We start from the raw sequence: 15,587 nt of genomic DNA on the forward strand, positions 1-15,587 counted from the left end.
AAATGCAACTTCTTACAAATGGTTAAAATGTGGCCAAAACCATGATTTCTAAAGATACAAACATTGCTCCAAGCGTTTCCTGGTGATTTTTTTTTTTTTTTTTTTTTTTTTTTTGGGCCACACCCGGTAACGCTCAGGGGTTACTCCTGGCTATGTGCTCAGAAGTTTGCTCCTGGCTTGGGGGACCATATGGGACACCGGGGGATCGAACCGCGGTCCGTCCAAGGTTAGCGCAGGCAAGGCAGGCACCTTACCTTTAGCGCCACCGCCCGGCCCTTCCTGGTGATTTTTAAAGGGGCGCCGACCACCTTGAAGTCGGGGTGACGTGCAAGACTGGAACATGCATCCAGTCAAAAGTAGCTGGATTTAAAAACTTAACTATTCCAATGGTGAAAACATTGGATAGCTCTTGTTTTAAAGTTCACTGTCAATAGAAATATTTGTGTGTGTTCCAGATCTATAAGACTAGAACTATGTCTTCCATGTATGATTTATTTCAAAAGAAGGGGAATAGTAGGAAAAGGACCTTCCTAGTCTTAGTGGGAAAGTTTTGGAAAATATTATGTATAGGGATGAAAGAAAACAACTTGGGGGCTGGAGAAGTGGCATGGAGGTAGGGTGTTTGCCTTGCATGCAGAAGGATGGTAGTTCGAATCCCGGAGTCCCATGTGGCCCTCTGAGCCTGCCAGGAGCGATTTCTGAGCATAGAGCCAGTAGTAACCCTTGAGTGCTGTTGGGTGTGACCCCCAAAATGAAAGAAAACTTGGTAACATACTTTTATTCGTTGGAGCAGCTTTTAAGTCATTATTAACTGATTATTAATTTAATTAAAAGCCCTGTGATTCCATTTAAATCTCAGTCAGACCATGACAGGGTGATCTGTTAGGGTCATCTTTAGGACTTGTGCCTTCTCTTCAAACCCTGTCAGCATAAATCATGCAGGACTCAGCAGATGGGGTTCAGCAGATGGGCCACGAGGCTCCCTGTTCTTCAGGACAGGGCAAATCCACTACTTTGGCGAGTAGGAAGAAACCAAGAACTGATCTGGACCAGCAACAAGCATGACCCTGGGCAAATCCTGCTACATGATGGAGCTGATGTAGAGATGGCAGCTCGTTAGATCAAGACAGGAAACCCCGGAGAGTTGGAGGTAGAGCAGATCCTGCCAGGAGCCAGGGAGGAAGGGCCTAAGGGGTCTGGGCTGAGGATAACCATAGTAGTGATGCTTGTCATTCTGAAGTCACAGAACTATACATGTGAAAGGGGAGATTAGCACATGAACTCAGTCAGCACACAGCCACAGTACCAAACAGCGACCTGAGGCTTTAGGATTTTAATGACAAATTTCCAAACTCGGGCAAGGTGAGAAAGATCTTCATAAACAGTTTGAAAATGTCATTATTCGTTTCAAATACAACTTGACCACAGGAGGTATATATAAATGGAGAGCATGTGGAGAATTTCTTTTAGTTTGATTCTAAAATGTCTTGTATAAAACTTTACAACAATGTTCTTTTAATGAAGATAAAAAAATCATCATTACAAAGTAAATAAATATAAGAGGGACAAAGGAGCACAGTTTGATAGTTGCCACATGACTAGATAGTTCTCTCAGCTTGGCTGAGCAATGGTACAGTCAATAAATCCAGCTGCTTTATACAGAACTGACACCCTGACACAGTAGAGTCTCAATATGCCCCGGCAAACACCAATTTGATGCTTTAGGATTTTAATGTGTTAAACAGATTTTTCAAATTCAGGCAAGTTTCGAAATGTCCTCGTACTGGATTCCTTCAACTCTGCGTCCTTTTAAAGGGCCCTACAAACAGAAACAATTGATGGTTAAAGCACATACATGTTCAAAGGGTAGAAAAGGCGCAATATCGCTATCTATCAACCTGCCTAGCCCGGCCTCTGTTATACATAACGATGGCTGATGCTCACTCAGTCTGAGTCCAGAGCTGAGCTCCTGAATTTACGGGCAGGAACAGACTTCCTCAGCATCCCTGGAAAGGTACCTTCTTGAAACCAACAAAGTGCTTCCCAATTGCTATGAAGGCATTTGCCTATCAGGTTATCAACCTGGGTTTGATTCTTACTTAAGTTTGCCAGGAATGATCCCTGAGCACAAACAGGACCAGGAGTAAGCCCTGAGCACTGTGGGTAAAATCCAAATACCGAGAGGGGAAGAAAAACAACAGCAAAAATCAACCACAAATAATTAAAGATCTTTGGTACCTTAAGTCCATTATGGACGAAAAAACTTTAAGAAGTACTTGGTTTCTGGAGTTCTTTCTTTGCGCTTAGCTAAACCATCCCCTAATTATCCCACCCAACTGAGTTCTCTAAGATGTGAGTAGGGATGTAAGACTGTACGTGTCATATATAATTTTACAAAACAAAAAGAGCAGAAAGGAACAGACAAAATATGCTGGAGACAGCCACTGGGCTGAAGGATCACAGGGCACCATCAGATGCAAATTGTACTTGTCTGGTACAGTGCAGGGGATGGAGTTTGGGCTAATCTTAGGGTGGGGCCAGGAGTTAGGTCAGAGGACAGTAACCTTGAAAGCCAGTGAGCTCATGTGACTCCGCATCAGAGCCCTGAATCGGGGAACTGCTGAGAACTGGGAGCCAGGGTTCCAATTCCTGAGGCTACAGGTCTGGGGGATTTTGTTAGCAGCCAAATGGATCAACCTGGATGAACTTCTCCTATACTCAGACAATAAATCAGGGATAAATAATATGTATCAGCAATTACAGAGGCACTAAAAAAAATAAAAGAGATTGCCTAACGGGAATGCGGACCAATCAAAAAAACCGAACTCTAAGCCAAGGTCCCGAGACCAACCCAACAAAAAAAGTTTATGGTGCACTTCGGTGTTTGTGTGTGAGAGACTCAATTTCCAGGAATGGCTGTGAATGTCTGTGATACTTAGTTTTTGTGACGACAGTTGCTGAAAAAATGTCTGGGAGAGATACTTGGTCTCAAGAACTACAGTGACTTTGAGCGTCTATAGTCAGTCTCAATGACTATAGTAGCCCAGAACGTCTGAGGTACTCACTGTCTCAATACCTATAGTAACCAAGAATGCCTGAGGTACTTACTGTCTCAATGACGATGGTAGCCGAGAATGTCTTCTCATTGATGGACTCCATGGTGCCTTCATTTCCTCTGTAACCTCCATTTAAAACCAGGACTCGCTTTCCTACAAAGAAAAGAACACTTATGGGTCAAGGAAACGCGCATTTAATTCTCAATTTTGCTACAACGAAAAGAAAATAAAAAATCCTTTCTGCGACTGCTAACGACTGAAGGAGCCTGGTGTCCTGAGGCAGAGGGGGCTCTGCTTTCTGTGCCAGTGTATCACTCCTCATGGTTCCCGCTCACCTGTCAAAGGGAACTGTGGGAATAAGAGACCACATGGAACACAGAGGAAATTCTTGGAGCCTGAGAAAACATCTGCTCCCTGAAGTTTGTCTCTTTAGAGTCCCAGGATGGCTAGATGGGTTCATGCCTATCTGAAAGATACAACCTCAAGCCTGAGCTATTCAAGTGTATTCTAAAGTAAAGATTCCACTTACGAGGGGAAGACTTGCAGAGCAACGATAATAGCAGCTTCACTCCCAAAAGTCAATTGTGACCCTTCAAACCTCAGTGCAGCAGCCCAAGTTACATCCCTGCAGTAAAGCAGTTTTCTGGCAGGCTAGGCTATTGAACCCAGGACAGCACCTGGAGGCCATGTGTTCTACACTGAGCTCCATAGCCTAAAATCTCAAAACTCTCTCTGGGTTCAGCTTGGCCTGGGGAGCAGGAATAAACCCACCTTGGCACAGTGGCTTTAGAGACTGACTCATCCCAGGGCCATGGGGAGTTGTGGTGAAAAGTGGGCCTAGGGACAGGCCCCTTGCCCAGTGTTCATAGCACTGGGGAGATCAAATGAAAGAAGGAACAGAACTGTCGCCCAGATGTGTTGGTGTATCTCAGAAAGAAAGAGAAGATTCTAGGGAGGGAAAGTGTATCAAGTCCACATAACCATGTACTCGGGGCTGTGGTAGGGAAGAATCAGAAAGATACATGTGAGACATCGTGGCTCTGTATTTCCAGGACACAGCGCCCCCAAAATCAGCTCCCTTGGGTGACACGGGTCCACAGACACGCACCTGGTGCCGGAATGACTGTCTCCAGGTGTGTCTGGTCCAGCTTCAGCTTGTCCCCTGAGTCAATCATCTTCACCACAGCTGTGTAGCGGTCGATCACTTCCTGTGGAGAGAAATAAGGCTTTGAGGAGAAAGGAGAGGAGAGGCAAAGAGAGGGGAGAGGAGTGGAGAGGAGAGAACAGGGGAGAGGTGGTTGCCAGAATGGCAGCAGAACTGCCTGAAGGCATCGTATCCTGCAGCCTCTGCACCACTTTTCCATCCTCATCTTTGTGTTTTAGCTGGCCCAGTCCTCTCACAGATCCACTCATCCAGGATCCTGCCCACCCTCACCTTCACAACACCCTTTTTCTTGTGATATTTCTCGCCAAGCTTTTTGGTGATAATTTTCACGACAATTTCCTAAAGAATAAAACATAAAGAGGACAGACATAAATTCTCCTTCTTCTTTTGAATCCTCATTTTAAATCAACCTCACCAGGCAAGAATAATTATAAAATTTGATGGGAACTTTATTTTTTTTTAAACTTTATTGATTGATTGATTTCTGGCTACACCCAGCAGCATTCAGGGGTTACTCCTGGCTCTGCACTCAGAAATCGCCCCTGGCAAGCTGGGGGACCATATGAGATGCTGGGAACCGAACTGAGTCCCTCCCTGGTAGGCCGCATGCAAGGCAAAAGCTCTACCGCTGTGCTATCTCTCTGGCCCCTGATGGCAACTTTAAAGCTCAGATACTTTGGAGCTCCAAGCTGTCCAGGTACACAGTATTTCCTTAGTGATCGCTCACTGTCTCTCTTTTTAATTTTATTTTGGTTTTTGGGTCATATCCAGCAGTGCTCAGAGACTACTTCTGGCTCTGAACTCAGGAATCATTCCTGAAAATACTCAGGGGATCCTATGGGTTGCCAAAGATGGAACCCCCATTAGCCGCATGCAAGGGAAACGCCCTGGCCCATTGGCCTCTTTGTCCAACACATGTCTAACAGCTACTTTTATTTCTATAGCCATGTAAGGCTTGATCTGCACAATCGAGCTCTGCTCATTCAGCTTCTGGCTTTCACACACATTGCTGCTGGAAGAAGAAAGGACACACTGCCCAGGAAGGCTCAGATAGGGAGAACCACAGAAGGGCCCAGAACTAGCCTCAGGAGACCCCATAGAAGGGCCAGAGAAAGAGCACAGGGCAGGGCACTTGCTTGATGCAGCTGACCCCAATTCAATCCTCTCACTGCCTATAGTCCCCTGAGCACTCACTTTGCCCTGCCAGGAATGAGCGTAAGCAGAGTAAGAAGTTGCCCATGGGCACCACCAGGCATGGGCCTCCGACCCCACAAATAAACCAATAAAGTAGCCACCATAGGGCATCAGCGGCACTGGGTACGCACCGGCTGGAGCCAGTAGTCAGTCCTCGAAGTTCTCTTCTTCTCCTCTTCAATCTGCAGGAAACCCAAGACACCATCACTGAACGGTCCTTAACGGTTCTCAGTTTCAAATGCTTTCCCACCACACACACTTCAGAAGGCCAAGGGTCAAATGTGCACGCTCTGATGAACACAAGGGAAGGTTTTAGATGATAAAAAAAAAAAAAAAAGAAATAAGAACTTGAGTTAAAAACACTAAGGACCCATGCAAGTCTCCACTCAGTCTAGCACGAGGTCAAGGGACCATGGCTGTCCCTCAGCTGCTGTCATCGATGAAAGAGGGGCCAGGCTAGAGAATAGGACAGCAGGAAGGGCAATTGCCTTGCAAGCAGCGAACCTGGGTTTAATCCCCGGCATCCTGTATGTTCCCTGAGTATCACCAGGAGGAATTCCTGAGTGCAGAGCCAGGAGTAAGCCCTAAACATTGATGGGGATGGCCCCAAAGCATAAACAAAAAGGAAAAACTAAGAAAGCAGGTTCCGGCAGGGCCTTTTCCTTCCTCTCTGCACACTAACATCACTCTTGCCTGCACCTCAGGGGAGAAGGGATAGTCAGATCATCCTGAGAGCGACCAGCATGGCACCAGGGAGAGGCCAGGCTGCTCGGAGGTGGGATGGGAAGCCTGGAGGGGCTGGATACTGAGTCAGAGACAAAACCACATTTTTCCCTCTCTCTGTCCTCTCCATCACCATCACCCTTAACATGGAGCCCAGAGCCCACAGCTGAGACAAGAAAGTGACCCTTCCCACATGGAGCTACTGCTGGCCCCATATTGGCTGCCTAGGTCCCACATCGACCCCACAGGCACCAGCAGGGGGGAGGTCCTGGGGTACATACTCACCTCCATGATCTCGTCGAGTGCCGACTTCTTCTTCTTCTTCTCCTTGGACGAAGCTGAGCTCTGTGAAGGTTCTTTCCGCTTGGCCGAGGCTGCGGGCCCCAGAGTGGCCAGAGCACTTGGTCCCAGAGAGCTGTGAGGAGAAAGTCTGTAAACTGCTGCCATCTAACAAGAAGACCACAACAAGCCACTGGCAGCCTCATAGATCACTAGACAGAAGCCATTGGGGGAGGGGCAGGGCTGAGAGCCTGAGCAATGATCCAGCTGGAGCCTCAAATACTCGTTTGTGCTCAGGACGTTCAGGGGCCCTGACTGGCTCCGCAGCCAGGACACATCTCAACACTGGCAACGTCTAGCATGTTCTGAGCTCTGCATCCGCATAGTAGTGGGAACCACTGGGGACGGCCAGGGGTCACTGGGTTCCAACACAATGACAGGGGTTGGGGTAACCCCAGGAAGAATCTGGCATCTGGACGTACCCCAGGGTCCACACTGTCTGGCTGTGGCCCAGGAACTCCCCACATCTTTCCTTCCCAGGGTGGCGGTAGGGAGTGCAGGGTGAATAACAACTGTTTGGGCTGGGGTGTAAGACCATCCCAATACCGGACAGGATGGCAGGGATGGTGGCAGGGCCACAGGCAGTGCAGAGCTCGGAGCCCCGTGCCAAGGAATCTGCTTACAGGGGCAAACGTGGCTGACTCACATATATTTCCGGGCACAAGAGGTAAACTGGAGAGGAAAAGGGTTTCTATCAGGACATGTTATGCGGGTGGGGAAATCTGGAGGAAAGGCCAGGAGCGGATTGGGAGTGTGGATATTGGGGCTTTTCGTGCTGCGCTGACACCCATGGAGAAGGGCCACAGAGACCAGCAGTGCTGAGAAACGCTCCTGTCTGATGGACTTGGGCCCGCTGCTCACCTGGATTTGGAGGTTGTGGCCACTGAGCTGCAGGCACCTTTATTCAGGTTGAAGGTGACTGCAAGGAGAGGCTGAAAGTTACCCCACAGATCCCGGGGCCAGGCCAGCTGCTGCTACCGCCACCAGTCACCAACTGGGTCATACCCTGCCAGGCCCCTCAGACGCAGGTCTGGAGCAATGCTAGAGGACCCAGGGGATAGTCACGGTCTGGAGACAGATGCTGCTCCCACTCTCAACCCCACCCTGTCTGTTCTGTGCTGCTCTGTGCTGCCGGTATGAATCGGCTGCTGAGGCTGCCTGCCATGGGGCCTGTTTCTCAAGCTGGTGACATCATGCCTGGGCTTCGCTGCCAATTCCTTTGCATTAAAAATCAAGAAAGGGTGCCTAAGATGGGTGGACAGTCTTATTTCCACAAGGGGAGCAGGTTTCTGTCATCATTAAAGCATTCATATTAAGAAACAAGGAGGGAAGGACTGGAGAGATAGCATGGAAGTAGGGTATTTGCCTTGCGTGCAGGAGGACAGTGGTTTGAATCTCAGCATCCCATATGGTCCCCCAGGAGCAATTTCTGAGTATAGAGCCAGGAGTAACTCCTAAGCGCTGCCGGGTGTGACCCAAAAAACCAAAAATAGGGGCCGGGCGGTGGCGCTGGAGGTAAGGTGCCTGCCTTGCCTGCGCTAGCCTAGGACGGACCGCGGTTCGATCCCCCGGCGTCCCATATGGTCCCCCAAGAAGCCAGGAGCAACTTCTGAGCGCATAGCCAGGAGTAACCCCTGAGCATCACAGGGTGTGGCCCAAAAACCAAAAAAAAAAAAAAAAAAAACCAAAAAACCAAAAATAATAAATAAATAAATAAATAAAAGAAACAAGAGGGGGAGCTGGAGAGATAGCATGGAGGTAAGGCGTTTGCTTTGCATGTGCATGCAGAAGGTCAGGGTTCGAATTCCGGCATCCCATATGGTCCCCTGAGCGTGCCAGGAGCGATTTCTGAGCACAGAGCCAGGAGTAACCCCTGAGTGCTGCCGGGTGTGACCCAAAAACCAAAAACCAAAAAAAAAGAAAGAAAGAAAGAAAGAAAGAAAGAAAGAAAGAAAGAAAGAAAGATAGAAAGGAAGGAAGGAAGGAAGGAAGGAGGGGCCAGAGAAAGAAAGAAAGAAAGAAAGAAAGAAAGAAAGAAAGAAAGAAAGAAAGAAAGAAAGAAAGAAAGAAAGAAAGATAGAAAGGAAGGAAGGAAGGAAGGAGGGGCCAGAGAAAGAAAGAAAGAAAGAGAAAGGAAGAAAGAAAGGAAGAAAGAAAGAAAGGAAGAGAGGAAGAAAGAGAAAGAAAGAAAGAAAAGAAAAGAAAAGAAAGAAAGAAACAAACAAACAAGGAGGGGCCGGAGCCATAGCACAGCAGTAGGGCATTTGCCTTGCATGCGGCCTATTTAGGACTGACTTTGGTTTGATTCCCCCGGAGTCCCATATGGTCCCCAGAGCCAGGAGTAACCTCTGAGCATCACAGAGTGTATCCAAAAAAAAAAATAATAAATAAAGAAACAAAGAAAGCTAGAGTACCTTTTTCTTCATCATTGTCTCTGCTTAACTCTGTAAAAACAGGGACCTCCTTGAAAGACAAATAAAAGAGAAGGTGTTGTTACTAGGCAACCCAGAAACAGAAACAATCCAGAAACAGAAACAATCCATCAGGACTACGACCCTAACTCCAAAGTTACTTTCAATGGAAATACTTTTCCAACTCAGGAGTCTAAGAGGGAAGTTGCTGCTTTGTATCTAGAGTCGACTAAGTTTGCCACCAGCATTAGCTCTGGTTACAATGTTAACAACCAACCTCAGCACTATCTCCGCTATCAGGTCACTTTTTCTTTTTTTGTTTTGACTTGGGTCACACCTAGAAGAGCTCTGGGGTTAATCCTGGTTCTCTGCGTCAGAAATTGCCCTGGCAATCATGGGGGGACCATACGGATGCTGGGATTCGAACTACCGTCTGTCCTGGGTCAGCTGTGTACAAGGCAAATGCCCTACTGCTGGCCCCACAAGGTCACATCCAACAGCAAAAGCCTTCTAGACTTCGAGCAATAGTGCTTATGATCACTGAGATCAAAGTGGGCAGTGCCCTAGAGACAACTCTGAACTGAGCTAAGGTCAGGGTGGTGTCTCACCTGAGACACCTAGGCCCCTTAAATAGGAAAAACGTAAAGGAAAATATTCAGTGATAAAGGCTAACTGCTGCTCCCATTAAGAAAAAGGCTCTCTCAGATCAAGGTAAAATATCCTTTCTAACACAAAGCATGGTGAAAGAACAAAATCTTAAAATTTTTCAAAAGATAAAAAAAAAAAAGTAGAGGGCTGGAATGATAACACAGCTGACTTGGTTCAATCCCGGGCATCCCATAGGTTCTCTTGAGCTTGCCAGGAGTGATTTCTGAGCACAAAACCAGAAGTAACCCAAGTGCCATTGGGTTTGACCCCTCCCCCGCCCAAAAAAAAAAAAAGAATTTGGAGGTTTTAAGGGCATCCAGAGAAAACTGCACAAGGTTCTTTTTGCAATTTCCCAAGTCACCAGCTGCCCTGCTGGAGGGACACTGGGCTTCTGGGCCACACGGAGCTGGTCTCAACTGGGCCAAGAGATGACCTGGGACTTTCTTGCTCCTGTTCCATGGGCACTGGTGGGGAAGAAACTTAGCAATCACCCAGATTTGACTGTCAGGGAAACAGAGCCCACCTACCTCGGCCTCCCACAGACCCAGCCAAGCCATTCCGTGCCTGTACCACCCTGGCTTTCATCCATGCCCACTGTGCACTACCCACCTGTTCTCGCCCTTCCAGCCCCCTCCGCACTTGTTCCTCTATGAACTTGGCTGTCTTCTCTTCATCGTCCAGGTCTTGCTTTTTCTTCTTCTCCAGCTCCAGCTGCCGCCGGATGGTTTCAGGGTCCCTGTCAATGTACTGGATGTACCAGCCTTTGGGAGTTTCGTCCACCTTGCACAGCCCTGGGAGGAGACAGATGCCCGGCACAGTGTGACTGGACAGTAGGACCGGCCAGAGAGGCTGTGTACTGTGAGAATGCTTGTACCAGCCGCACCCCCTGAACCTCTCCAAGCCCCTTCCCTGAAGGCTTTCAGGGTCAGAGACTTTGGCAGCTCACAACTGTTTAATCTTAATGGTGACAGGGAGATATTTTTTTGGGGGGAAGGCACACCTGGCAGCGTTCGGGGTTTCTTCCTGGCTCTAAGCTCAGAAGTCACTCCTGGGGCCGGAGAGGTGGCACTAGAGGTAAGATGTCTGCCTTACAAGCGCTAGCCTGGGATGGATCATGGTTTGATCCCCTGGCGTCCCATATGGTCCCCCCAAGCCAGGGGCAATTTCTGAGTGCTTAGCCAGGAGTAACCCCTGAGCATCAAACGGATGTGGCTCGAAAAAAACAAAAAAAAATTAATTTAAAAGAAGGAAACTGGTGAAGACTGCGTTTATCATCTTCCACAGTGCATTTGGGACTTTGTGCCTGTGAATGCATAGGGGTCGCTCTAAGGCAGGGGTCTCAAACTCTCGGCCCTTCATACAACATTTTGTGGCCCTGCCCTAGAGGAATCTTTTTTTGTTTTGTTTTGTTTTAGTTGTTTAGGTCACACCCCACAATGTTCAAGGCTTACTACTGACTTTGCACTCAAGGATCACCCCGACTTTGCCTCCTGAGACCCGCAGGTAAATTGAGTTTGAGACCTCTGCAGGGGTTGCTCTGAGACACAGGTCTCCACGTGAACCATCCAGGGAGGGCCAGAAGGGCCTATGGGAGAGGGGATGGTGGGTGACCCAGCTACACATGAAGAATGATCCATCTCAGCTCTGCCCGCACAAATACCTTTCCTAGATGTTTCCACTGGGACACCAGAAGCCAGCCCCATGCAAGAGGGCGCACTTCCCCCCAGCCTTGTGACATAGGCTGACCCATGCCAAGCCCAGTAGGTGGCTGACTCACCTTCCCTGCCCAGCCACTTGGTGAAGTCGGTGAGGGTCTCCCACTGGGTGGCGTTCATGTGGATGTGCTCTCGGTGGCTGATGTACTCATTGTACACAATGTTGTTGTGGACACGCTTAGTGCCTGTGGACAGAGCGTGAAACTGTGGCACAACGTGGAGACTGAGGGACTTCAGGGAACACGGGGTCCTTCCGAGCGCAGGATCCCGGGAACTTACCGAAGCGTCTTCGGAGCAGCTCAAGAAAGTCGTTCCGGAATTCCCTGGAAAGTGAGGAAAAGCCTTGTGAGTGCACAACAGAGGCAAAGAGTGGCTTCCCAAGGCCTTCGTGCTGCAGACTTCGAGTCCCAGTGACCCTCAAGTGTCTGTTTATGCCCCCTAAAGGTCAGGGAAGGGAAGATTCTGCAAAACTAGTTTTGAAATGAAGTCAAATAGCCAGTCTGAGGGCCGAGGTGATGGTTCCAGGTGTGAGGCCCTAAGTCAGCACCGGCCAAGTCCAAACCACCAGATCCACACTGCTGGGCTGGGCTCAGTATGTCAAGCAGTGAGGCCCAGGCCCTGAAAACATGGAGATACCTGTTTTAAGGTAACAAGGACACACTGCACAGGACCCCTCATATTTCCAATGCCATTACTTCATACCACATACAGACGTGGCCCATGTCATCCTGGGGTCTATGGGTGGGCAAAGGAGTGGGAGAAGGTGCAGCTGAGAGAGGAGTCAATGACCAGCTTCAAGAATGCTCAGAAACTGGATTAATTTGTATGTGTTATTGGGGTCAGAGCTGTAATATAGCAGGTAGCAGGGAGGACATTTGTGTAGCAGACCAGGTTCAATCCCAGGCATCCCATAGGGTCCCCTGAGTACCGAGAGGAGTGATTTCTGAGTGAGGAGCCAGGAGGAATCCCTGAGTGCCACCAGGTGTAGCCCAGAAGACCAAAACAAACAAAACAAGAGAAACACCTCCAAAAACCAAAAAGCTGCCTTTGCATTTGGCCGGGCGGTGGCGCTAGACGTAAGGTGCCTGCCTTGCCTGCACTAGCCTAGGACGGACCGCGGTTCGATCCCCCGGTGTCCCATATGGTCCCCCAAGCCAGGAGCGACTTCTGAGGGCATAGCCAGGAGTAACCCCTGAGCGTCACCGGGTGTGGCCCAAAAACCAAAAAAAAAAAAAAAAAAAAAAAAGCTGCCTTTGCATTCATATCTGTTGCTGTTCAAAAATGTGCTGAGAAAGAAACTTCCAGCAGTCAAACAGAATGAAGCCTGGTCTCGGGGCATAGGTTACAAGTACCACAACTTTAGATAGCAGCTCCTCTGAGTATCAGAGAACAGGTCACTCCAGCCCCAACCCTGCCCTCCTGCCACTATATGTACGGGATCTGGGGAAAATATCCGTTACTTACTCTGAAAAATAGTCCATGAATTGCTGAGGATTTTCTGAAGCCAGCAGAAGCTGTCTCTGATGAGACTCGGACATGCAGTGACACTTAAAACCATTCTAGAAGAGAGGAAAGGAAACAGCTAGGTTCTGGCAATGGCATAATTGGATCACAGCAGCCCTGAGGCAAAGCAAGACTGTCAAAGGCTTCTTTCTGCTGACATATTCTTTAAAATGAGTAAATCACTCATCATAAACAGTCTAAGATTTCTCAGCTGTCTTTGTGAAGTTAAAAATCTGTCCAGATAAGTCCTAGGAGAAGAAAGCAGAGAACACAGGTGCCACAAATCAGACAGGCCTGGGGTGGCAGAATCTTTTCATTCAGGCCTGTAAAGATCAAATCCTATGAGCCACTACTTCCTGTGAGGTTTCATGGGGCATTTTAGGGACAGTCAGGAAGCCAGACGGGTAGCTTTCATTTAGAAGAGAACTACATTTATTTGCCTTCCAAGACACTGTTATAAAGGCACAAGACTGCTACACATACTAAACATGTATCCTTTTCAGATGATCATGAGGGGCCAGAGAAATAGCTCAGCGGTAGGGCATTTGCCTTTTTTGCAGCCAATCAGGGACAGACCTGGATTCAATTCCTGGCATCCCATAGGGTCCCCTGAGCCTGCCAGGAGCAATTTCTGAGCACAGAGCGAGCAGTAACCTCTGGGCGCTGCCGGGTGTGATCTCGGCCCTCAAAAAAAATCAGGTGAACATGAAAAGCAAACAAGTGCTAGAACAGAGCCAGAGTACAGGAAAAAGAGGGGACTATGGGACCCATTGCCAGCTGGGACCTGGGTTCCATCCTAGGTACCACATAAGGTCCCCTAAAACTTGTTTCCTGGAGTTGGAGTGATAGCACAGTGGGAAAAGCATTTGCCTTGCATACAGCTGACCTGGGTTTGATCCCTGGCATCCCATAGGGTGTCCTGAGCACCACCTGGAATGACCCCTGAGCACAGAGCCAGAGTAATCCCTGAGCACCATCGGATGTGGCACAAAAACTAAAACCAAACAGAAAATCTATTCTCCCACTAGTATTCACCCCCGCAGAATAAGGCTGGCACCTGGTCCTGTCTTGGGGTGCAGGCTGCAGGGGAGTGCCACTCCTCTCTTCTCCCTCTCCACCCACTGCTACCCCAGCCTGCTGGGCTCTCCCCAAATGCCACCCCTTCTGCTCACCCCACATAAATACCAACTCCTGGGGCTGACCAGACCACCAGGTCTTTTCTCATGAGCTACTACTGTAAGGAACTCCCAGAGATCAACTTCCTGGATGAAAATCGCTCCCACTTTCACAAATGAAAAGTAAACGTAATAATGGAAACAAGAAATGGCACAAAATATGACTAGATTCTAGTTCTCCAAGGACAGAGAGGGTAAGACATTCCTGTCTCAACTTTTCAGACTCAGGGCACAGACAGAAGGGAGCCCCCACAAATAGCTTCCATGGAGAACTGGTCACTATTATAAAATGGAGGGCACTGGGCAACCCCTCCCCACATGAGCACACACACACATACACACACAAGGCAGACTTTAGGGACTGCTGAGCTGAACTGGGGTGAGGAGAAAGAGCTCATTTGTGCAAAAGAATGGTTGGTGATATTAAACAGAAAAACCAGAAACAGCGACTTTTGTTAGATGAGGAAGGCACTTGTCTTGCTCGAAGCTAAACTGGGTTTGCTCCCCAGTACTCCATATGGTTCCCCCCAAGCCCAGCCTGGGGTTATCCCTGAGTGCAGCAGGGCCAGGAGTAAGGCCTGAGCACTGCGGGGTGTGCCCCACATCCATCTCAGCACAAAAACCAATCCAACTACATACTCAAGCAAGGAAGCAAAACCATCAGAACAAAGACAATAAGATCAAGATGCATGAGGGTAAGTCCAAGGACCATCCTGAGATTTGATCCTTGAAAGGGGCACAGTGTGACTGGCCAGCACTGACCTCAGGCTGCCCATTGCCCATCAATCAGTTGGGCATAGAGGGTCATTTTGGAAGGTGACATTAAACAAGACTTATCCTGACACTATTCCTACACAACAGATCATTCTGAAACCTGTGTGAGTGTGTGTGTATGTGTGTGGGTGTGTCCAGGGAAAAGAGGGGAGCCTGGTGTGTGTGTGTGTGTGTGTGTCTAGGGAAGAGGGGGTAAGAATGGGGAGCCTGGTGTGTGTGTGTGTGTGTCCAGGGAAGAGAGGGGGAAGATAGGGGAGCCTGGTGTGCATATGTGTGTGTGTGTGTGTGTGTGTGTGTGTGTGTGTGTGTGTGTAAAGGGAAGAGAGGGGAGACAGAAGAAGGGAAGTTGGGAGGTGTGTGTGTGTGATGACAGGGTGTGTGTGTGTGTGTGTGTGTGTGTGTGTGTGTGTGCAGGGAGAAGAGAGGAGACAGAAGGGTGGGAAGTGTGTGTGTGTCCATGTAAGAGAGGGGAGACAGAAGGGAAGGTGGGAAGTGTGTGTGTGTGTGTGTGTGTGTGTGTGTGTGTGTGTGTGTGTGTGTGTGTGTGTGCGCGCGCAGGGAGAAAAGAGGAGACAGAAGGGAAGGTGGGAGGTGTCCCAGCCCTGCTGGGGTGCGATGACAGAAGCGCAGCCTCCAGACTCCCCCTCACCTCATCCCGGCACTGCTTCTGGCACATCTGGCAATACCAGCGCAGCTTCTGAAGCCCCTTGGACTTGATGCGGTTGGCAATGGCCTTGGGGGTCAGGAAGTCCGACTTGCCCATGGCGACCACCAGCCAGGGCGACAGACAGACAACTTGTAGCCCAGCGCCGGAAGCGGAAGTCGGTGGGCGGGGCCAACGCCGGAAAAAGGAAGGTGGGGACCAGAGGCGGGCGGGACACCTA

At 49.0% G+C, this 15,587-nt stretch overlaps 1 protein-coding gene across 1 annotated transcript; it reads right to left on the minus strand.

Moving 5' to 3' along the window:
- Positions 1 to 1,530: 1,530 nt before the first annotated feature.
- On the minus strand, positions 1,531 to 15,491 carry KIN (Kin17 DNA and RNA binding protein). The gene is made up of 13 exons (XM_049776324.1): positions 15,353 to 15,491; positions 12,716 to 12,810; positions 11,531 to 11,574; positions 11,314 to 11,436; positions 10,146 to 10,327; positions 8,892 to 8,940; positions 7,339 to 7,396; positions 6,424 to 6,553; positions 5,547 to 5,597; positions 4,492 to 4,560; positions 4,165 to 4,264; positions 3,109 to 3,209; positions 1,531 to 1,819 (listed from the first exon to the last, which is right to left on the minus strand). Exons 1-13 carry the CDS (start codon positions 15,464 to 15,466, stop codon positions 1,757 to 1,759), a joined length of 1,179 nt encoding a protein of 392 aa, XP_049632281.1. The 5' UTR covers positions 15,467 to 15,491; the 3' UTR covers positions 1,531 to 1,756.
- Positions 15,492 to 15,587: the final 96 nt, after the last annotated feature.

Source organism: Suncus etruscus, chromosome 7 (assembly GCF_024139225.1).
Source record: "Suncus etruscus isolate mSunEtr1 chromosome 7, mSunEtr1.pri.cur, whole genome shotgun sequence".
Taxonomy (NCBI): domain Eukaryota; kingdom Metazoa; phylum Chordata; class Mammalia; order Eulipotyphla; family Soricidae; genus Suncus; species Suncus etruscus.